The following is a 23,656-nucleotide window of genomic DNA, read 5'->3' as shown; positions in this document are numbered from 1 at the left end:
CCCCTGGCCCTCTGGGGAGTGGGGGTTGTTATTGGTTATTGTTGTAAGTCAAATGTTTCTGTAATTGTAAACTGATTCAAAAAGTTAAAATAGTTGACGCACAAGTAGAACTGAACAAACTGACTTGACTAAAATGATGTAGAGCAAACATATATACTGACCAAACTGGCCAAACTGGCCAAACCAAATCATATGTGAGGGGTGAACAGAACGGGCACCAACTACAACTAAAGACTAAACCTAAATCCACCCACATGACATTGCCAAATACGGTTTGACCCACTGAGCTGGCTCCTGAGCTTTCACCCACCACGGTAACTCGAAGACAAAGAAACAAATGATTCATTAAAGTCATCCTGCAGTGTTAAACTGTGTGCACTCTGTCTGAAAACTGTAACAAACAAACAAACAGTGCATGAATGAAATCCATGAACCGCCTTTTTCAAAATGACTTCGATCTATGTCTGGCTTAGAGTTAGGCTTAGTGCTGTTATTACTGTAAATCACTAACATCTACTACTCTTATCACTAAGAAAGACTTGTTTGTTTGTTTGCAGTATACTCATGCTACTTTGAAAATGGTTGGAGGATGCAGGCATCGATCCCACTACCTCCTGCACCCTGCCTTCCTCCACCAAAGTAAGCCCAAAGTAAGCCCACATCAGCCAATCACGTCCCTCCCTGTGGGCTTACTTTTGACCAATCACGTCCCTCTCTGTGGGCTTACTTTTGACCAATCACGTTGCTCCAGCTGCGGTTTATACACTATACACAAATCATGTCTCTCCATCTGAGAAAACAGACATATTATTATTTTTTTATGAATTTTTCTGTAAATAAATGTGAATTTTAATGCAGAATATCTGATTGTTGGTGTCTACAGCTGGGGACCGTGCAGCTTTCGACCCTCTCTCCCATAACACACATGCTGTGCTGCCATCTGCTGGTTATTCTCTCTCAGTTAATTCTCTCTTGCACTAAAATCATCGGAGCTCTGCATTTTGCATGGACGGTGAAACTCCAGTTGACTGGTAGGTTTATCTTTAGGATGAGAGAGTTGAGCTTTTAGCATGCAACAGTTGCATATCACAGTAGAAAAATAAAAAAATACCGAATACAAGGAGCTATACTGCAGCAAAGCTTGACATCTTTAGGAATATTCTGACAAAAATGAACTAAAAATCACTTTTTGCTGATGATTTGTTTTTGCACTTTGGCAGTGCAGGTGATATTTTTCTTTTCGTGAATAGAAAAAGGTCATTTTAAGGGATAAAGCTGCAGAAACTCGGCACTAAAAACCTACAGATATTACTACTTAAAGCAAAGCTGCTTGCTGTATTTTTGAACTCACCATAATAATCCCTGTAAATCATTACATGGACTATCAAGTGTGTACCTTAAACCGCTTATAAACTCTATGTACGATGCAGGAACTTTTCCCACATATGCTGCATGAGTCAGGAGGTGAAAGCTGCTTTGCTTGATATTTTTTTGTATAAACTCAGTGACGCAGTAAAAATGCTATTTTAGTTATAAAGGCTCTCAAAGCATGGAGCGAGAAACTAACTTTGCAGGATTGAAAAACAGTCCGTTAAAGTTGACTCAAGATGAAATAGCGAGTTGGAAAAATGAATTTTTCTTTAGAGAGTTTATTTAAAACACAGTGCTGGAAAAAAAAAAAAAGCTTTGGAGGATGCGGGCATCGATCCCGCTACCTCTCGCATGCTAAGCGAGCGCTCTACCATTTGAGCTAATCCCCCGGTCGGAAGAGGACCCCCGTCCTGTTGGTACAGAAATAAAAAAAGGGTTTGATGACGGACTCAAACTGTTTTTTGCATCTAACTTAGTTGTTAAAAGTCAGTTTCATAGTTAAGTTATGGTTACATACACTGTTTAATATTGCGTAAGTCCTCCTTCACAGCCAAGCACATCAAACTGTGACGTTCTTATGGAAGCCCTAAAAGGCCATACATACATACATTTTATTCTATCCGTTTTCCTGTGATAACGAGATAATTTTCTCAGTTTTTTAGTGATAACGACATAATTTCTTTCACGTGATAACGAGATAATTTTCTCTGTTTTCTCGTGATAATGAGATAATTTTCTCCGTTTTTTAGTGATAACGACATAATTTCTTTCACGTGATAACGAGATAATTTCCTCTGTTTTCTCGTGATAATGAGATAATTTTCTCAGTTTTTTAGTGATAACGACATAATTTCTTTCACGTGATAACGAGATAATTTCCTCTGTTTTCTCGTGATAATGAGATAATTTTCTCCGTTTTTTAGTGATAACGACATAATTTCTTTCACGTGATAACGAGATAATTTCCTCTGTTTTCTCGTGATAATGAGATAATTTTCTCCGTTTTTTAGTGATAACGACATAATTTCTTTCACGTGATAACGAGATAATTTCCTCTGTTTTCTCGTGATAATGAGATAATTTTCTCCGTTTTTTAGTGATAACGACATAATTTCTTTCACGTGATAACGAGATAATTTTCTCCGTTTTTTAGTGATAACGACATAATTTCTTTCACGTGATAACGAGATAATTTCCTCTGTTTTCTCGTGATAATGAGATAATTTTCTCCGTTTTTTAGTGATAACGACATAATTTCTTTCACGTGATAACGAGATAATTTCCTCCGTTTTCGTGTGATAACCAGATAATTTCCTCCGTTTTCCCGTGATAGCGAGATAATTTTCTCAGTTTTCTCGTGATAAGGAGATAATTTCTTTCCTGTGATAACGAGATAATTTCCTCCGTTTTCTCGTGATAACGAGATATTTTCCTCCGTTTTCCTGTGATAACGAGATAATTTTCTGTTTTCTCGTGATAACGACATAATTCTCTCCGTTTTCTCATGATAATGAGATAATTTTCCTCCGTTTTCCCGTGATAACCAGATAATTTTCTCCGTTTTCTCGTGATAGCGAGATAATTTTCTCCGTTTTCTCGTGATAACGAGATAATTTCTTTCCCGTGATAACGAGATAATTTTTCAGTTTTCTCGTGATAACGAGATAATTTCCTCCATTTTCTCATGATAACGAGATAATTTTCTCTGTTTTCTCTTGATAACGAGATAATTTCTTTCCCGTGATAACGAGATAATTTCCTCCATTTTCTCATGATAATGAGATAATTTTGTCAGTTTTCTCGTGATAACGAGATAATTTCTTTCCCGTGATAATGAGATAATTTCCTCCGTTTTCTCGTGATAACGAGATATTTTCCTCCGTTTTCCCGAGATAACGAGATAATTTTCTCCGTTTTCTCATGATAACAAGATAATTTCTTTCCCGTGATAACGAGATAATTTTTTCTGTTTTCTCGTGATAACAAGATATTTTCCTCCGTTTTCTCGTAATAACGAGATATTTTCCTCCGTTTTCCCGAGATAACAAGATAATTTTCTCCGTTTTCTCATGATAACAAGATAATTTCTTTCCCGTGATAACGAGATAATTTCTTCTGTTTTCTCGTGATAACGAGATAATTTCTTCTGTTTTCTCGTGATAACGAGATACTTTCCTCCGTTTTCCTGTGATAACGAGATAATTTTCTCAGTTTTCTCGTGATACCAAGATAATTTCCTCCGTTTTCCCGTGATAACGAGATAATTTCTTTCCCGTGATAACGAGATAATTTCCTCTGTTTTCTCATGATAATGAGATAATTTTCTCAGTTTTCTCGTGATAACGAGATAATTTCTTTCCCGTGATAACGAGATAATTTCCTCCGTTTTCTCGTGATAACGAGATATTTTCCTCCGTTTTCCTGTGATAACGTTAAAATTTTCTCCGTTTTCTCGTGATAACGAGATAATTTCTTTCCCGTGATAACGAGATAATTTCCTCCGTTTTCTCGTGATAACGAGATATTTTCCTCCGTTTTCCCGAGATAACAAGATAATTTTCTCCGTTTTTTTCATGATAACAAGATAATTTCTTTCCCGTGATAACGAGATAATTTCTTCTGTTTTCTCGTGATAACAAGATAATTTCTTCTGTCTTCTCGTGATAACGAGATACTTTCCTCCGTTTTCCCGTGATAACGAGATCATTTCCTCCGTTTTCTCGTGATAACCAGATAATTTCTTCCGTTTTCCGGTGATAACGAGATAATTTTCTCTGTTTTCTTGTGATAACCAGATAATTTTTTCCCCGTGATAACGAGATAATTTCTTCCGTTTTCCCGTGATAACGAGATACCGAATACATGATAGAATAGATGATCTCCACAGAAACACAGAAACCACAGACATTTATTTCACAACTGTTTATTTATTCAAAACTCAAAAGATGAGTGTTCTGTAGATGTTTACATGGTCGATGAATGCGAGTTCCAGAGCAGACAACAGCCAGTTTGCAAAATAAAATTAAAAAATAGCTGAGGGGAAGGACAAGGAGACTTCCTTGGTTCATCTGGATGCAGCTGATCACAGATCTCTTTATACCGACTACAACTCATACACACTCTGGGCAACCTGTGACGGCAAATTAAAAGTATAAACACAAGATCAGCAGGGGGGAAAAAAAACATGATAAGAGCTGTCATATGAAAATGTGTCTATTAATTCAGTGTCAGGCTCCCTCATATTTTAGAATAAAACATTAGAACTGCTACAATCTATAACCATGTCGTCATGTTGTCAAATCTCTAAATTTTAAAACTTATAAGGTTTTCTGCACGTCGGCCCGAGAAGATACGACCGCAGTCAACCGGGGATCGTGCGACATCAGACACACAAAATACATACATATACAAAATATCACTCATTCACAGTCAATGTGTAACATTCTCATGCTCAGATATGTTGCCGATCAATAACGAATAAGAGCACTGATCATACGCTTTGAGTCATCGCACCAAAGAATCTCCTTCAGCGTTTCTACATGCCGTGAACCCACCGTAACAGAAACTTAAAAGCTTGATGCTGACTCGAGCACAAAACGTAACTGAAATAACACACATGGCCGCGGCGTTCGATTCATGTACAGTAGGTTTTGCACCGATTCTGCTACAGGAAGTTAATCTAAATGAAATATAAGTTAAATAAATAAGAAAATGTTATCTAAAAAGTCACTTTTGTTACAGTTTTTAGTAGCTCTGGGAGTGTCTTGATGGCACATTGGAGCAGCGTTGTTCTGTGCTCTAGAAGTATCACGGCGCACCCAAGGCAAATAAATAACTCCATTACGAGCGGAGACATTGTGCTCTCAGAAATCACAACGTCGGTAATATTTACAGACTTAAAATTCACTGTTTGCCATAACAACCTCCATGCCAGGCTCGGTTCTGCGTTACTCATGCTGGAATAACTGGGATATGTCGTACATCACTGTTATTGTTACTGTGTAAAGTGGAGGCAAGGGAGGGTGGAGCAGCAAATGATGATGCAGAGTATTTGTGTATAGTATGAAGATGGCCAGAGGGTGGATGGAGGAGGGGGGAGGTTTACCAACAGATATACATATGAGAAAGAAAGAAAAGGAAAAGACAGACAGAGCAGGGATAATGGTGAGTATTTATAGAGCGTGCAGAGAGAGTAGAAAACAAATGAGGGCAAATAGAAAAGGGAAGGTGGAGATGTTTGGGGGGTGGGGGGATGATGTTTTAGTATTCATCCTGGTCCAGGTGAGCTTGTTCATCGAGGTCCTCATCCTCCGGAGGCGCAAAGCCTTCCTGAAAAACAGAAAAAAAAGATATTAATCAGGTTTTCTGCATTACTTTAAGCAGTCTTTCTACAAAATAAAATAATAAACATGTTCCCGGCCTCCACTGCAACTGTTAGACACTGAAACTCTTTAAAAACAATCCACCAAAACTCTTTTCTAATGTGATTTTCTTTCAACCTTTTTGTTCCCCAACTCAAGCCTCCAAGAACAGAGACGCAATTCTGGTGTACTGGTTCCACTGAGTGTTTAAACTTTCTACATTTATCATGATTGACCCAAAAAGCATGTTCCCATATGCAATTATTTGAAAAAAGTGTCATTTTTTGAGGGTCACAAACCTCCAGAAATGTTTGTGATCAGAATTTGATACTTTAGGATTAAGAGAAGCCGTATGATAAAATGATTTTAGCCCCTTCATGTTCAGCTGGCTCAGCCAGTCAAAGTCTCGGAGGCAATGATACATCAGTGGTGCTTCTGTTTTTTTATAGATCACATCCACGATAACCCACAATTTTCTAGGAGTTATGCAATATTTTCTTTGTTAACGGTGTCTAAAAACAGAAAGATTGCGTCAGCAATAGATGACATAAAAGCTACCACCCTCACAGAACCGGCTGGATGAGATTTCAGCTCTGCATAGTAATTCACTCAGAGTGAAGCTGATCGAAACGCTGCAGAGCAGCCTGGATTTGTTGCTGACAGCGGGTAGATACCTCTGTTGCGTAGAGAATGTCGATTATCTTGCTGAGAACGGAGTTGTTCTCGCTCTCGTGTTCCTGGCAGATCAGCTCAATGTCCCGTAGTTTGCTGAAGTAGAAGTCTCTCTCCTTCTCTAGTCCGTCTACAGTCAACTTCAACTCCATCAACTTAGAAAGGAAAAGGGAGAAAAATCAATGAGCCAGCAGGCACAGTCATTTATTCGTTTTGTTATTTACACACATGCATGTCGTCAGGTATGAATCCATATACACAAGACTGAAAAATCATAAGACAGATGACACGGTTTGAGCTCTCCTCTCCACCATACAACCCTACCTGTTGATTTAGCTCCATGATCTCAGCATCACTTCCCCCGTTTCTAGACAAAGACGGATTCTTCCTCATGGCTGGAGTGTTGTGTTGGACCCGCTGTGGTGTTGGCATGTTTTTGGGAACTGTTGGAGATGTCCTCTGTGGTCCTGCAGTGGTTTAGAGATGATCAGAGGTGTTTATCATGTCACATAAACATGGATTTGCTTTGCATTTAGAACGGCTTTGTAGCGCTGTGGCGATGGATATAGCACATTATAGAGAGCTGATGATATCAGCTTATAGCGTAATGTTGCACCTTTGATATGATGTACGTTTTTGTGAAAGGGTTTCAAATTCACAACAGAACTGATATGGATGACACAAGTTTGGTTTTGCCGGATTAAAAAAAGCCAAATTCTTAAATAAAACAGCTGAATGTCACACTTGTTTCGAGTCAAAACCTCTAGAAGTGCTTCAGCAAAACATGCCAACACGCATTAGTTCATTTACAACGACGCTGCTTTACAAGTGACGGAGTCACAAAGCAGGCTTCGATTATTAGATTGTTGGCCGTGATCTTCAAGCAAAAAAAAAAAGAAAGAAGCTTTCACAGAGACATAGCAAGGCTGCTCAGGCTGACGTTACTCTTGTTAGTAAAAAATGAGACAAACTCTCTTTTTCTGATCAGTCCCGCTTTCGCAGGAGGTGGTGGGGAGGGGATGGGAGCTGCAGCAGTGGTGCATCAGCTGCTTGATGCAGGACACTGCAAACAGTAGCTGCATGTGATATTTCTGAAGGTCTTCTGGCATCACACCGATCATGATCAATTAGAATTGGACTTTTTGTGGATTTTTGTGCATCCCAGCAGTAACTCAGTCGTCGTATACCTACACAGTGTCATGTTGCTTGTGAATGCCGGGCAGTGAGATGGATCTAAGGAAAGACAGCAGTCATTCTGTGAGAATCGTGCTGCTCACAACCACTTGCTTGCAGGGAGCGCTTTTGAGCCATCCAAAAGCCCAGGAAGACCGTGCAGCAAAGGCAGAACTGTTTTGGTTTACCTGCGTTTCTCTTTGGTCTGTGGATAAAGTGATCACCTGGGTTGGGGGCGGGGGCCACGTCCTGCCCCTGTCTGGCTAGTAAAGGGTCGTACTCCTTCCCGTCGTAGTTGGCGTCGAAGAACTTCTTGAACCACTGCACGAATTCAAAGTTGTCCTGGAACTTCCCTTTTACGAGCTTTTCTACAGGAATAATCTGGAGGGCGGAAACAGGAGATGCTTGAATAGCTCCATGTGCTGTTACATGATACAAGAGAAGAGAAATTAAATGATAAATCTGGTTAAAATCATTGTGGAATTCATTAAAAAAGTATTCTGACTTTGTCAACACTCATCCGTTTAAAAGCTGCCTGAAGAACTTTGAAGTTGTGTATAAATTCATGCTCCAGCTTGGCTTGAAATTTGACCTTCTTCAGAAGGATGCAACCTGGAAACAACATGTCCATGAACTGGCAGTATGCAGCTCCTGGAAGACACAAACACACAGTAGTTAGTTTTTCTTGAGTTGTTCTGATTTTCTGATCCGCTGAGCAGAAGTGAATCGAAAGTTCAACCTTACCTGAACAGAGCTGTTCAATCTTAGTGTAGGTGAGGTGCAAAGAATCGTTGACCCATGCCAGCATGTCATGTCGGCTGAGGTTGTCAATGGACACGGATGTGGCGTACACATTAACTGCCATCCCCTATCTGAAACAAACAACAGCTGAATCTCAAAGACTTTCAGCAGACTTAGGTCTTAGGTCAAAGAACAAATCAGAACATTTCAGACTACTTCATCTGTCTTTGATCGACCACTGTATGGAAATAGATAAACATAGTTACTCTTATCATATAATCAAATGTGGCCTCCTCCATCTTTAAAGATAACCCTCACTCTCACCACCAAGTCCTCCACCACCCCGTCCACTGATCATCCGAACAATCTGTACCCAACCTAGCAGACAGTTATTTGCATGGCTGATCAATCAGCTGATACTTTTGACTATAAAATGTCAAACAAAAGTTGAAGATGTCTTCAAATATCTTGTTTTGTCTGATTATCAATCCAAAACACAGCTCATCAATTTACAGTCAGAAGCTCGAACAACGGGAACGTTTGCTGTTATTTACTTCAACAAATGACTTCAAGAATTGTTGCTGATTCACTTTCTGTTGCTTCGTCAATTGATTAACACATTGTTTCACCTCTGGACTTAATCAATGACATTTCTTTTCTTTTAATTATTATTTCTTGGTCTAACTGTTGATGTTGGATTTACTATCGTGATATTAGACCTTACTGTAATCTATGTAAACTGTTACAAATATAAGTTTCTGCAGCTGAGATCACTATTGACTAAATGATTTTAATCGTGACCCTCAGAGTCTGTAATTCATTTAAAAAAAGTACCCAGAATTGCATATAGGTGTTAAGATGTGAATGTGGAACATGTTTATTTCCCGCTTTTATATAATAATTCACATTGAATTTGTTTCTACTGCAACGTCATCTAAATACACATGAATTCAACAGTAATATTCATTTATTTAATATCAAGGTGTTCGCTTTATAACTTCTGTTTCCATAGAAACTAAATTTGTTTTAAACTTTTACTACGGCTTTTTTTTTTCTTTCAGTGTTGCAGTGAAGGACGGGCATATTTAGATGAGAAATCAAAAAGTGTGAAGTCATATTTAGATGAAACAATCAAGTTGAGTTAGCTCAGATCACAAGTTGTGAGAAATGAAAAATGATGTCTGAACCAATAAAATGCATCATAAGTTCTGTTAAACCACATAATTTACTAGCTACAGTTATGTGTAGATGTGTAATAACACTGTGTATATACTTATGTGACAAATTTTAACATAAATCTACATTTTAAGTGCTGGGGAAAAAGTTGCAGAATCAGCCTTTAAATGCTTTCTGGAAGGTTCTCAGGTTCTCCCTCAGGTTATGAGGGGTAGAGATATATCAAACGGTTGCAGTTGTGAGCCTGTGAAGCCCACCGAGCCTGAGAAGCATCTTTAGTTTCAGTTTTTAATCTACAGATGTTATGCGAGCATAATCCCCCTCCAACCACCACTAGATTAAACAGAAATATCCTGATGTTTGTGAGCAGCTTTACACATCTGGCTCCATCTCCGTGCTCACTTTGCTTGCCTCCAGTGTGGAGCCATGTCAAAGAAACAGGCCTGTAACACCTTGACACCTTCCACCCCTGCAGTAAAAGTGCACAGTAAGACTTAAACTGTGAAATCATGATTACAAAGGTCACACTCTCGCTTTGTGTGTGTTCAGGTGACAGACACAGAGAGATGACAGCATGTCACTGAATCCCACAATGAATCAACGCAAATGTGGGCAAGTGATTTCTGGTGAGAAACTATGATAATATTGTGGATGCACCTTTCAAGCAGCGTGCAGTACACCAGTGGGGGTGGTGGTGGGCTTGGCTGGCCTTACAATTACACGATTATAACTTACAACCATATATCACCAAGATATATATAAGACAAAAAACACGCACACACACACGCAGGTCCAGCTGCGTAAAGAGGCGCACGTCTTGCAGTGGGTGTATCTCCTAACGCGTATGGATTATCACATCGAAAGAGAAGTATCTATTTAAAAAAAAAAAGGCCTTTTGAGAAAGATCCGATAATTACTGCAGCAAAAAAAAAAAACAGGCTGCAAAAAGCCCGAAGTCTACCGAGGAGAGATGGGCGGAGGGGCCCGAGCCGAGAACAATAAATGTGTCCGTTTCTCTTTTTTTTTTTGTGCGGTGCCTTTTGGTTAAAAAACCCGCAACGCTTGCTTGCTCTTGCTCTGCTAGCGGCCCCCTCTACAGGCCTCCCAGAATACCTCAGGACTGTCAGTGTGTGTGTGTGCACGGGAAATATATATATATATATCCTCACTGCATGGGAATAAAACACAGCCCCAACAAATAAAACGCAAACGGCGCGCACGGAAAGGTGAAAGACGGAGAGCGGCTCTGGTGGATCCTTCATGCGCTCATACTCACTGTGTTCACGGGTGTCTTGTGTTGTTATCACGCTGGCAGTGTTCCTTCTGTCAATGCCCGTTGCTGTCGTCGTTGTCAGACCCTGCGCGGTGCAGTGCTTGGTAACGGGCCGCCCTGTCTGGGGCTGCAACAATCCAGATCCTACCGCGCATGCGCCCGACTCCATGCTGTTAAAGGTTCATTATAAATAGGACTAAGAGACACATGATGTGTCTTGCTTGGATTTTATTTTTAAAGGCCATGCCGGTGACAGAGGTTCTTTTTGGTGAGGTCAGACTGTGACAAGATATGTTCAGGTTTTATTGATCTGTTCAGATGGCAATAACAGTAGCGGAAGACATATTCAGACCTTTTTACTCAAGTCAAAGTGCTAATGCAATAGATTATTGATTTATCCGGTGATTCATTTCTCATTTAATCAGTTAATTATGTGGTCTGTAATGATACAAAACAGTAGAAATCCATCCGTTCACCACAGTCGCCTCCTCCCGTCCACTGATCGTCCCTAGAATCTCTACCCAACCTACCCCAGACATCTTGGACTTTGAAGAATTCAGAACTGATTGATTCATAATTAATCCTTTTGTCTATAAAGTATCAAAAAATACTAAGCTAATGTCTTTAATTAACTTGTTTTGTCGGGAGATCATCGATATACAAGCACATAAGCTTTGATATTATTTACAAATAATTTGTCGCTGATTTATTTTCTAAATTAATCATGGATCTACTTGATTGGACTAATTTCCATTTCTTGATCTAATTGTTGATGTTGGATTTACTACAGTACTATTAGACTATAATCTATATGAACTGTTACAAATTCAGTATGTTGTGACCGTTGACTGAAAACATTTCTTAAAGCTGAAAGTAAAATGTCTCGTTTTGTCCAGTCTGAAACCCAAAGATATTTAATTTACAATGATAAGAGAAGATCATCTTTATATAGGAGAAGTTTGAATGTGGAGAATAGAGGAAAAAATAGCTGATTGACAATCAATCAACTTCAAAATCCTGAGTTTTAACAGCAAGTATGAAAGGTTCGCAAGAAAGTGAGTGATGTATTATTATATTTTGCACTTTACCTGCACAGTCCAATGATTCCCAACTGGGCCCAAGATAAATCTGAGGGTCTGTGTGATGAATAACAACAGTTATTCACATAAAACATTTACATTTGTGGATATATAAAAGGAATATCAGTTATTAGAGACATCTGACATGTGAGACCACAACCTTTATTGTTTAAGGTCACAGGCCATAAGGTTTGGAAACCACTGCTTTAAAGGTCACCAACTACAGACGTCAAATAGAGAATGTAATATCATATAAAGTGGCATAAAAATGGAAGAACTAATATAAAGTAAATATCCTTTTTTCCACCACGGGTCAGCAATCAGACACAGGATTCAACTGGAGATTTCATTGTGGTTTATTTGCACTCAAATCATGTGATAAAGAGCTGCAAGATGAAATAAGACATAAAAGGAATTCAATGTGATGACACATTGTTCAGCACCAGTGTAAGTTTGGGGACGGGGGGGAAGAAATAAGAAGATTCACTGGAGCCTCTAAAGTGAAATCTGTCCAAAAGACACAATAATGTAGGACTTTAACTGGTAACATGATGATCTCCTGAACATAACTGGGTCTAAACATGATCAAAATGACTAAGACAATTATTCACAAGAAATATTCTGTAACTAAAAACAAATGTAAAAATACGGTAGTAGTAGTATCAGTGCTTTTCTGAAGTTTCTAAACAAAGCATGCCTTCCAGGTTATGATGCCGAGCGTGATGGCGTTTGATCCCCTGAAAGAAAATGGCATCGATTCACTAACACGTCTGCTGTTTTACCTTCAGCTCTAAAGAGGATCACCTTCTCTAACATGCTTCACAGTGGTGTGTTTACATCGGAAGTGTCAGTCGGAACAGACCAAGCAGTAAAAAGTGCCAACTCTAGAAGAAACGACAGCGTTCGGCATGTCGCGAACAGCACCTGCAGCATGGGACGATGATGTGTTTGTGGGGGTGTCGGTGTTCTCAGGTGAGAAAAAGGCAGTTTGGGTGAGACTTTTTGCTCTGTGTGGAAAAATGGATGCGTAACGTGAGCGACATCAGTGCTTAATACAGGAGTTCTAACTATGCAACCGTGCACAGTACACACAGCATTTGCATTCATTCACATTTGGTGGGGGAGGTGGGAGGTGGAACAGAAGTCCATTCTGCTATAAGGCTGTAAACATGATCTGACGACAAAGAACTACTGAACAAATTCTTATTTAGGAAGTAATTGTGACACAGTAGCATCAAACGGAAAATACCACAAATAATGAAATATAAAAAATAAATAAAACACAATCAAAAAGGTTATATTTTTCCTCAATTGGTCAATTGCAACGTGACATACTAATGTCACGCTGACGTCCTTGTAATAATTTATTACATTTCATTCACCGTGGCTCGCCGTAAAAAGACATTTGTGATACTTGTGACATTAAATCATGTAAAAAGGCATCTAAATAGTACATGATACAAGTGCAAAATCGTATTTTACAGTGAGGTAACACAATCGCATCATAAAAACCACGACTCACCGTCACATTCCTAAAACTATAAGTAAGATATTTCCCCTAATGTGATCCAACGGCCAAAGTAATTCATCGGTAACTTGTTTTTTTTTTTGTTTTTTTTAATTTGCTGCTTATATTTGGTTAACATCTGACTGAAATTTGGTAGCTATAACCACCTAGCAATACTTTTCCTTGATCCATATTATCACGACAATGTCATACTGTTTAACGCTTTACAGTCCTATGTAACTGTGCTGAGTTTAAAATTAAAAAAACACAACTTCATGACCCTCACACACATTCTAAGCTTCCAGAAAGAAAAAACAAGTCATCTTGCTTGGCCACGTGTTTCCCTCAGGTATCAATCTTCCGCTTCATGTAATCGGTTACCAGATCCCGCTGGATCTTCCTCCAGGCGGGGCGAGGATCCTGGCCGAGGATCTCTTTGGAATTTTGTCGTCGATCTGAGCACCTGGAGGAGAACATGTGCAAGGGTTCAGCAGTTTCCTGGTAGTATTTGTTGTAAAGGCTTCTCTACGCAGCAGATTTAAGCAATGCGGTATACTTAAAAGCATTTGCGGTTGCTGGTAAGTATTTGTGTGTAAAGTTCACATTTATGGTTTAAAACATGGCCCTTTGTTGCTTTTATAATGGTTATACTCCAACAAAGAAAACTATGCCAGCTTCCAAGGCAAAATAAATCGCAGTGCACCAAGACGTTGTACATTTAAGCCAAAAAACTCTCAAGAACTATTCCTCATTGGCCAGAATGTGTACTGGGTGGGTGCCGACTGTAAACAGCAAGTCATTGCATATCATACTCCATCTCTGTCCAGCTCTTATACTAAAATCTGTCAAATGTAACACAGTAAGATGTCCCAGAAATCATTTTTAATGTGTACTAGGCAACTCCTCCTTCAGTCCTGGGCCTGAATATGTAGAAATGTGAAGAATATTACTGAAAAAGAGGATATAATCTCTCTGCATCTTGGAAATCTGTCAGATCTGTCTAATGAAAAGCTGAAAATTCAGGCATCTACTGGGACGACTATAGACTTAATGGGGTCCACAAGAAACACAGTGCCTTGAAATTTCTTTAAGAATGGCGCCCTCATCAGGCCAGTTAGTGTTTGTTTTCAAGTCCAAAATGCTCTGAGAAAATAAAACATCCTTCTAAGTTTTAGCAAAACTACTGAATGAAAGAAAACCCGAGAACATACTCCCTCTCACATCATCATTATATGAAAGAAACACAGACACTGTCACTGATATCCGAATGGATCTGTTGATTCTTACCAGACAGGGCAAAGCTGGACTCGTGGAGGTCCCTCACGCCGCCGTGCCTGGTGCAGGGGCGCGTCGGAGTGTCCAGATCCGAAGCCCCGAAATCTCTCTTTGCCGAGTTGGCAACAGTAACAACTTCACCTGTGTAGGGCTCCCGTTCGACAGCTTTCACGGCCTGACACTGGGAGGTCGACAGCAACACACACACAGTCCAATCAATGAACAAAAGACGTGTTTGAAATCGTTTTATACAGGCTGAGTTTTGACCAGAAAACCTGAAAATGGTTTATCCCACTGTCTAATACAACAACGAGGAAAATTAGGAAATAAGGGAACAAAACAATCAAGGGAAAGAAAACGGGAGGTAAAAGTAGGAAACGAAAAAGTAAACAAAGAAAAAAAGGAAAGATGGAAAGGAAAGAAGGGACATGGGAGGAAAGGAAATAATAGAGATAAGTAGGAAACAAGGAAACAAAATAAATAAAACAACAAGGAAGCAAAAGAAAAAGGAAATGAGACAGGAACACTTCTGCCTGATACCTTTTCTCTCTGAACCATCTTCTTGTAAAGGTAATCCGGGAAGGTTCTCAGGGGGCAAAACTTTCCAGAGCCCTCGGCACACATGAAAATGCCATTTTCATAGACCAGACGACCACGGCTGATGGTGACCAGGGGTACGCCGTGACAACGGAGGCCTTCATACAGGTTCACGTCTCCTCCCTGGACCTGGTTATCCACAGAAATGGTCCTGCAGGCAGGGATGGAAAAGAGAGGGTGACCTGGTTAAATCAGACTAATCATCTTCAGACGGCCGAGATAAAAGCTACAGTGAGACAAGCCGGTCGATGGATGGATGGATCGAGTTTCATACTTGGATCCCTCGGGGTCCCAGACCACTATATCAGCATCTGCTCCTGCGATGATCCTCCCTTTCCTCGGGTAGAGGTTGTAGATCTTGGCTGCGTTTGAGCTTGTGACTGCTACAAAGCGATTCTCATCCATCTTACCTCCGATCTGTGAATTTTAACAAAGACACAACTTCAAATATGTTTCGAATCTGGCTGAGAAAACAAAAGCAGCAGATGTTTTTTTTTAGATTTTCATTTTTTTTAAAAGTTCAAATCTATAACCACCGAACCAAAACAGATGTCCTATTTGTGGAAGCCAGACAGGAACAAAAGAGCTACACATACCACTCCTTTCTCCCAGATGACGCTCATGCGGTCCTGAATGCCAGGAAGCCCGTGGGGGATCTTTGTGAAATCATCCTTGCCCATGGCTCTCTGTTTGATGGTGAACGGACGGTGGTCGGACCCCACAACGTTCAGAGTGTCACTGCGGTCGAACGGAGCGAGATACAAGGTCACATTTATTACTGCTGCGGTGGAAGAAACCATCAAACAACACTCTACGTCTTATAGTGTCTTCCTCACTTTCCCAGCAGGCTCATCAGGAAATTGGGAGTACTTGGATCCAGACGGAGAGGAGGCACGGTGACATGGGCAGCGGCATGGGCCCAGTCCTGATGATAATACTGCATGCCGTTCAGCACAGCATGGGCTGTGGTCGTCTCACCGTGGACCACCTTACCTGTGATCAGACAGTACAATATGGTTCCTCGTTCAAATGATAGGGCAAAGAGGCAGGGATGAACTATAACTCACTCTAAAACACCAGAAAATGGAATAAATGTAATAGACAAAACTGGAAAACAGATCAGATCAATCTCAACAATCTCATTGCATCCTGTAAGTTACTCAAAAGTAGGAAGCGCAACATGGAAATGAAGAAATAAAGAAGACATAAAGGAAACTAAAAATGGAAGGAAAGGATAGAAAGGAGATCAGAAAGAAGCAAAACAAGGAAATTAAACAAAACTGGAAAGAAGGAATCAAAAGACGTAAAGAAGGAAACACAACCAGGAACTTCAGCCAGTAGAATTAATGTTTTAAAAGAAACCTTCAGACAGATCTCCAAAGTACACAGAGAGAAATTAAATATTGATGCTAAAGTTCAGTAGTAGACATCTAGTGCCCCACTTTCTCCTAAAAAAAGGCTGAGAATGTGAGCAGTGGTCCACCAGTGCTGCCCCACACACCCTACTGGGTCCCAGTTCATTTGGATTTCACAGATTATGAAGAACAAAATCAGATTTGTCATCAGAAACTGGAATTGGATGGAGCTACTGTTCAGTTTCTTCACCTCCTGAGATATTTCCCTACATATCATATCTCTGTTTTTTTAGAAAATAGTCCTTACCCTGCATCTTGGCAGTAGCCACCACGTCTCCTGCGGCCATACTGGACACGTTGACAAGATAGAGCGGGCAGTGGGCCTAACAGGGAAAACCCACACAAAACACAGTATGTGATATACTGACTGACTGACTTATCATTATATATTTCTTTATTCGTGCTGCAGAGGTCTCACTCACCCTGTTGGCGATGGTTATCGCCCTGTGGGTCGCCTCTGCTTCCAGCTGTGAAGAAACAGAATATAATACTCCTGACAAGAGTCTGGATATAATGTATTCATCTTGACAGGTGATACTTGACTATCATACCTCTTCAGGCCTACTGATTTCAATCCCCTCTGGGCCACTGATGCCCAGGTCCAAGGCTTCTTTTGCACCCTGGGAAATATATATTGTAAATATAAATATACTGTATAGAACAGACAGAAATCTGAGCATGACAGTAGTGAAATCACCTCTGCCACCAGTTCCCCGTTCTCAGCATGGACTCTTGCGATAGCTCCGATGTCCTTACAGTGCTGCAGAGCCTGGAAGAGCTCGCTGTCCCTCAGCATGAACGTATCCTTATAGGCCATGAACATCTGGAAGGAATTCACTCCTTTCTCTCTCACCAGCTTCTCCATCTCAGCTCGCACCTGCAGGAAGGGAAAGCGTGAATGAGCTCCACGGTCTGAACCCTGAAGTGTCCGTGTACACAGAAGAATCCTGCGGATAAGTGGAGTCTAAAATATGTATTTCAAACAGCGAGAGCTTCTTTCTTCTGCCACTGTTTTGAACCACTGTTCAACAATTATACCATTAGAAATGCATTAATAACCACAATGCAACACAGCCACATGACAGTTCTGGCATAAAAAACGTTCTGGCATATGTCTCCGCCTAGACATAAAGTAACATGTAAGTGTTGAATCTCTGGAGGCTGTCAAAAAGCATTCTGGGAATTGTAGGAAGTCAAATCTGAACATTACACGCTGCTCATAGCTCACATTTTGATAATAAAATGTTAAAACATGATTCTGGGATCTATATGATCACGTGGAGAAGGAAGCTCAGTGTACCTCGGGTCCCCACCAAGTAACGCCCACGTGCAGAGCGTAGTCACAGCAGGTTTTGGAGTCCGCCGAGCTGCGGCACGTCTCGTAAGCTTCCAGCAAAGACTCATTCTTCTCTGGCAGAATGTGTCCGATCACCATTGTTGTACCTCCGGCTAGAGCGGCCTGGAAGAAACGTAAAACATGAAGTGCAGGATTTAATATTTTGAAACTATTGGGTATATATTTTATTATGTCTTTATGTCATTTGTGGTGATAATTACTTTTTTATGTTGGGATTTTTTATTTTTCCCCGTGTTTGTTAATTGAACTGAGGTTACCTTAAATGAGCGGACCTTAAACAGGAACATTAAACTCATTAACATCACCCCCCAGGTCCCTACAGTCGACATGTGGATAACACAGATTTCTGCTCTTATTCCTATTGAGAAGTTGACTCATGACCTTAACCACAAATCAGTCAAGTTTTGGAGGATCTGGGAACCGGTACACTCCTTCTTACAGAAACCATAACTCAAAATCTTCTTCTGGGAGGGGAGGCCTGACTGCCTTTTTATGTTATTTTGCTTCATTCTATTCATTTTATACACGCTTTTTACTTGCCTGTCTCCTATCATCTTGCTGATTCTGTATGTATGTACATTTGTGTATATATGGAGGTATGTGTATTTGGATGTATATATATGTAAAGACACATGTTGCAGTGCTCATTGTTAGTTTGGGGTGGGTATTGTTTTGCTTGCTGTTATTATTATCGTTATTTGCTTTGTTTTGTTTGTTTGCTTGTTCTGTATGTTTTGTCGTCTGTTTTGCTTTCCTAATGTTTGTACCCAAAAACCAGATAAATCCAATAAAAAGAGTATTAAAAAAAAAACAAACTCATTAACATCAAGTAATGGTGAAGCGAAGATATTGATTTATTAAGCCAATAAATACTGAAGTAATCGACTAATCAACGCAGCATCTCCTGCTCCAATCATGAAAATAAAAGCTTCAGTTGCCATTGATGCGTATGTTTATGGTTATTTGCAGACGACTGCTGAGGGAAATATAAATCCGTCAGTAGTTAAAGCACAGGATTGACTGCCCCTCACAGTATAATCAAGAGGTATTTAAACCAATAACTATATTTTCTTTATGGTATCAGCACTTCTTACTTTTAATCCAAAAAATAGATGTTTTAAACTCAAACTACAGTTAATCTTAATAACCCCAACAAATGAAGACAGAGTGTGTTTTGTGTACGAGTGCATGCTTCACTGAGCATCTGTCAGCTGACCCTAGAGAGTTGAGTAGTGTGTGTAGTGGGAGGGAGGACGAGGGGGGGCGTGGGTCTGAGGACCATTGTCTCCAAGCACAATGGCGTGAGTGAAAAGGCTTTGCAGCAGTCTTTGCAGCAGCCCCCCTGGTATCCATGGAAACAGATACTGATCTGCATTTGTCTCTGGAGTTATTCTGGAGCATGGCGGCAGCGGAGCAGGCGGGGAGGGGCCAGGAGAGAGGAATGAGGGGTAAGGATAGAGGAGAATAGTGTCTGCCACCGGCGTCTACCGGTTACGGTCTGTCTGAAACAACTGGAGCCCGGCATCCGTCATCTCTCAGCCTCCATCGTCTCAAAGTGCTACGAGAGTGATGAGTCATCATGGTGCCCCGGAGCAGAGCGGGGTATCCCGAGTCTTATCAGCGGCCATGATGACTCTGATCCACACTTTCTCGCAGCCTCGCCAGCAGCAAAGTGCCGAATCATCTTTGTGTGATGTTGGTTGAAACACAGACTCTGCAGCCGTCTGACACTTCCAGAAACAAACGCATTAAACCGCCGAACAGGGGTGCAACTAAAAGCTAATTTCATTATCAATGAATTTGATTATTTTCTGGAATAAGTAAAGAATTATTTTGTCTGTAAGATATCAGAAAAGTGTGAAGGATCACACGCCTATCACAAGTCGTGCCTGGTTTACACTTCTTATATTTAAAAGCCTCTTTATTGTTGTATGTTTACTTCTGTCTGCTGTTTGTCTGGTTCATGATTGAAGCAGGACTGGTGATGTTTGGCTCTGAAGAGCATTTCAACAACCTACAGATCCATGATCTCAACATCTCAACATCTCGGTTTACAATCATAGAAGAGTAAGAAAGCCAGAAAATCTCCACATATGAGAAGCTAAAACCAGAAAATAACATAGCATCTAATTCAGACCATTTCACTAATTGATTAATCAACTAATTGTCAAGGCTCTATCTCAAAGACTGCTGCCTCGGCTGTGAGAACATCTTCCAGTCTGTAACTACTAAATGACTGCCCACACTTCCAAGAAACATCGCCTGTCTCGTCTGACTCATTTTTAATATGCTGTTGATGCCAGAATATTAAAACCGGACTGAAGAAGCATCACTGACATGTCGGCTAAAATTAGCATCAGTGGATGGAAAAACACATTTGCAATAGATGTACAAGAGGGTGCAAAGCAGATTTTAGCACAAAGATTGCACTTGAAACATGCTTCTTGTTTCATGCTTTGACTGAAAAACATGCTGTGACATTAACTTTCTCTTCTCCACAAGTAGGACAATCCCTGTCGCCCTACTTCCAATCTGAACCCTTCTTTCCTCTTTCTATTTCCAGCAGGATGTTACCTTGGTACCGCTGTAGAAGTCGTCCGCCGTGCTCGCGTTCATGAAGGTCTCCTCCAGGTGGACGCTGGTGTCGATGCCGCCGGGTAGGACGAGTTTTCCAGAGGCGTCGATCACTTTGGCTCCACCTGGAATCATCAGCTCCTTCCCAACCTGCTGGACGATGCCGTTCTCGATGTAGACGTCTGCCTCCTGGGTGCAGTCGTCGTTCACCACCTTGCCACCCTTGATCAGGATGCGCACCATCGCTGAGCTGGAAGACATGGCTATAGCTCTGCATGGAAGAAGGAAAACAAGAATTAACTAAACTGTAACTAAAAGTTACAACTACAGCAACTTCACCTACACTGAATACTACAGAAAGATCTTTTTCTAGTACCTCATTCTGATGCAGTAAGTCTAGCAGAGACAAGAATCAGTGATGCTGCTCTGTGGTCAGTCTGTCAGGCTGTGACTGACATCAGCTACAGGGCTGAGTAGGCTGTGTCAGTCACCGCCTGTGACCTGACGTCCCAGTGGGAAGAGACGTTGGGGTAAATAGAAAGAAGCTGAATCCAGTTGTGGATTACAATAACACAGACGAGTGTCAATAAGGCCATTATTATTTCTGAAGCTACTCACAATGACGCTCACTCACTATGAAGCTTTTACAGAACGAATCACAATGGCGGAAAAATAAGAATGGATTAAGTCGAGGTGGCAAACGGCTCTGCTGTACTGGTCTCTATCACGGTGCTTCCCAACCAGCAGGTCCATCTAAGGGGTCGCCAGATGATCACTGGTGTAGGGTCTTATATTAAAACAGATTCTGAGCTATACTAGTGAAAAGGTGGTTAGCACATATAAATGTAACATCCCTGCATGTCCTTCTGTCTGTTTATGTTGAAAGCCTGAAATTTCTCTACTCTTTACTCCTTTCCTGGCAAAATCCTGGATAGTTTGAGCCTTTCAGCGTCCTGTGATGCAGGAAAATGAAGTCTTGTCTGCAATATTTTCGGAATTCAACTATTATAGTCTGATTCCAGTGCCTTTAACAAAATAGATTTAAATTGGATGAGTTCTGAACTAGAGAAAAATAATAATATAAATGGATTCAATATCCATTATTGTATTCCTGTCCGTGTGACAGACATTTAATCAGCATTTACACCCTGAAGTGAATTTGCTGAGCTGCGGGGGTTGAATTTTGTGATGAGGGTGAGGGTGGAGTCTCATGACCTCACTGTTTGTAAAAGTCTGGATATGATCCACCCTGTCCCACCCTGTAATCTGAACAACACACAGATCACAGGCAAAATATCATTTAAATCAGTTATTGGCTAAACTGATTCTTTTCAGTGATTATCTATGTGTCAAAAACAAAGATCTGCCTCCTCCCTCCCTCTTTTACACCACTGTGTTAATGCATGCTGTGATGTACACTGTGTGTGAGTGTGTGTGTGCCCACCCTGCCTGCCTGCCTGCGTGCGTGCGTGCTTGTTTGCGTGCATGTGTGCGTGCAAGGATGCGTACGTATGAGGGTGCGGCAACTTTACTGCATGGCACGGACTCCTTCACACATCCAGATCTGATGGTGGATAATGTGGAGGATGCCCGTGCATTGATACTAACGGGGGCACAAGCTCATGCACAACACTCCCTCTGCACCTTTAAAGCTGGAAGCAGCTACAGGCTATAATAAAGTTATTATTATAATAGAGGGCCTATTGCTCACTAACCAGTATGGAAGTTGACAATAATAAACAGGTGAGATGTTGCCTGTTTAAATAAATCAGTGCTTTACATACATAAATCGATTTGTGATTTAATCTTTGCAGATGCAGCATGCATTTTGGAGTAAATCTACAGGCCCTGCTACTATATTGATCATATTTCTATATCTGTGCATTCAGAATTAATTCAATCCCGGCTACAAATCACATGCAATCTCAAGTATAAGCCACTTAACACCACACAGATTTATTATCCGGACAAATGCTGCAACAGTGCAATGATGACACTTCTACTTGTGCGACTTGACACAAAGAAACCGGTCTCCATCCGGCATGATCGGCTGCACAGCCTTCATTAGCGACCTAGAAACCGCCTCCCTGACTCTCAGTCCCTCCTCTCCCTCCTCCACAATAAAGAGCAGCTGGCTGTGTGACGGCGCACAGTGGCCTCACACTAAAAAATAAAATAAAAAAACACCCAGGTTGAGAGATGTAGTTGTGCTTCAGGGTGTGTATAGATCCTGGGAGGGTGGCAGGCACAGCAGGCAGGGCAGACACCCAGGTGGTGGTGGTGGTGGTGGATGGGGGGTGATGGCATGGAAACAAAAAGTCTCCCCGCAGACAGAGGCGATGAGAATAAAAGTGATGATGTGCACCACATACCTCCTCTATGGGCCTGCTGCTGCTGCTGCTGCTGCTGCTGCTGCTGCTGCTGCTGCTGCTGCTGCTGATCCTCCACTCGGCTCTGTGCTTACTTTCTGACAGGAACACAATCCAAGGATGGCACTTCCCAAGGAGACACACACACACACACATGCACACACTTACGCACCAGATGGATGCCTTCCTGGCCCGGGCCGGGACCAGCAGCAGAGCGCAGCATCATCACAAGTCAAGTCAGCAAGTAGATATAAGGAGAGACTTCCTGTTGTGGCTTTTCTGAATAAAATCCAAATAAATCAGAGCTGTTGGTGGCAGTTCAGAAGTCAAAGATTGAGCATGAGTGATTTTTGCAGCTTTAACAACCAGCCCCTGTAGATCTGTGCAGGATACACCATGCACTTTGCAAGAAAGTACCATGTACTGGTCTGATGGTGGTTAGCTGGGGTACTCCGGCTTCCCTCCACAGTCCAAACATGCACTTAACAGGTTAATTGGTGACTCTAAATTGTCCGTAGGTGTGAATGGTTGTTTGTCTCTATGATGACTCGGTGACTTGTCCACGGTGTGTACCTCCCCACCTCTCGTCCAAAGTCAGCTGGGATCAGATCCAGTCCCACCACCATGACCCTGATGAGGATAAGCGGTTACAGATAATGGACGGATGGACAGTTTTTCTACCGTTCATTATTTAATGTAATATAACTTTCTTGAGG

The 23,656-nt window shown here is 41.1% G+C and overlaps 2 protein-coding genes and 1 non-coding gene across 5 annotated transcripts; all 3 read right to left on the bottom strand.

Moving 5' to 3' along the window:
• Positions 1 to 1,687: 1,687 nt before the first annotated feature.
• Positions 1,688 to 1,760, bottom strand: trnaa-agc (transfer RNA alanine (anticodon AGC)). Its single transcript has one exon. It is a non-coding gene; the product is annotated as a tRNA-Ala (tRNA).
• Positions 1,761 to 4,306: 2,546 nt separating this feature from the next.
• Positions 4,307 to 10,926, bottom strand: mapre3a (microtubule-associated protein, RP/EB family, member 3a). 2 transcript variants are annotated; one of them, XM_019277947.2, is made up of 7 exons: positions 10,771 to 10,926; positions 8,322 to 8,449; positions 8,083 to 8,228; positions 7,766 to 7,958; positions 6,729 to 6,871; positions 6,407 to 6,559; positions 4,307 to 5,700 (listed from the first exon to the last, which is right to left on the bottom strand). In XM_019277947.2, the coding sequence occupies exons 2-7, from the start codon at positions 8,440 to 8,442 to the stop codon at positions 5,632 to 5,634; spliced, it is 825 nt and encodes a 274-aa protein (XP_019133492.1). In that variant the 5' UTR covers positions 8,443 to 8,449; positions 10,771 to 10,926; the 3' UTR covers positions 4,307 to 5,631. The 2 variants fall into 2 exon arrangements, with proteins under 2 accessions (XP_019133492.1, XP_010742948.2); XM_010744646.3 differs by having other exon boundaries at positions 4,309 to 5,700; positions 7,802 to 7,958; positions 10,771 to 10,921.
• Positions 10,927 to 12,184: 1,258 nt separating this feature from the next.
• Positions 12,185 to 23,186, bottom strand: dpysl5a (dihydropyrimidinase like 5a). 2 transcript variants are annotated; one of them, XM_010744645.3, is made up of 13 exons: positions 22,944 to 23,186; positions 20,572 to 20,842; positions 17,941 to 18,099; positions 17,338 to 17,517; positions 17,192 to 17,260; positions 17,063 to 17,107; positions 16,888 to 16,963; positions 16,062 to 16,218; positions 15,822 to 15,963; positions 15,500 to 15,642; positions 15,169 to 15,376; positions 14,641 to 14,809; positions 12,185 to 13,816 (listed from the first exon to the last, which is right to left on the bottom strand). In XM_010744645.3, the coding sequence occupies exons 2-13, from the start codon at positions 20,830 to 20,832 to the stop codon at positions 13,731 to 13,733; spliced, it is 1,695 nt and encodes a 564-aa protein (XP_010742947.3). In that variant the 5' UTR covers positions 20,833 to 20,842; positions 22,944 to 23,186; the 3' UTR covers positions 12,185 to 13,730. The 2 variants fall into 2 exon arrangements, with proteins under 2 accessions (XP_010742947.3, XP_019133467.2); XM_019277922.2 differs by lacking the exon at positions 22,944 to 23,186 and adding an exon at positions 20,948 to 21,339.
• Positions 23,187 to 23,656: the final 470 nt, after the last annotated feature.

This window comes from Larimichthys crocea, chromosome XXIV, assembly GCF_000972845.2.
Source record: "Larimichthys crocea isolate SSNF chromosome XXIV, L_crocea_2.0, whole genome shotgun sequence".
In the NCBI taxonomy this organism is placed as follows: Eukaryota; Metazoa; Chordata; class Actinopteri; family Sciaenidae; genus Larimichthys; species Larimichthys crocea.
This window is presented reverse-complemented; position numbering and strand designations above follow the sequence as displayed.

Excerpts from the sequence above, each read along its gene's own strand:
- dpysl5a (XM_019277922.2), bottom strand. Across the intron at positions 17,108-17,191 it reads AAATCAGTAGGCCTGAAGAG|CTGGAAGCAGAGGCGACCCA; the intron begins GTATGATAGTCA and ends GTTTCTTCACAG. Across the intron at positions 15,964-16,061 it reads CTGATGAGCCTGCTGGGAAA|TGACACTCTGAACGTTGTGG; the intron begins GTGAGGAAGACA and ends GTTCGACCGCAG.
- mapre3a (XM_019277947.2), bottom strand. The coding sequence starts at position 8,442 with ATGGCAGTTAATGTGTACGCCACATCCGTGTCCATTGACAACCTCAGC. Across the intron at positions 8,229-8,321 it reads GATTGAACAGCTCTGTTCAG|GAGCTGCATACTGCCAGTTC; the intron begins GTAAGGTTGAAC and ends TGTGTCTTCCAG. Across the intron at positions 6,872-7,765 it reads CAGACCAAAGAGAAACGCAG|GACCACAGAGGACATCTCCA; the intron begins GTAAACCAAAAC and ends AAACCACTGCAG.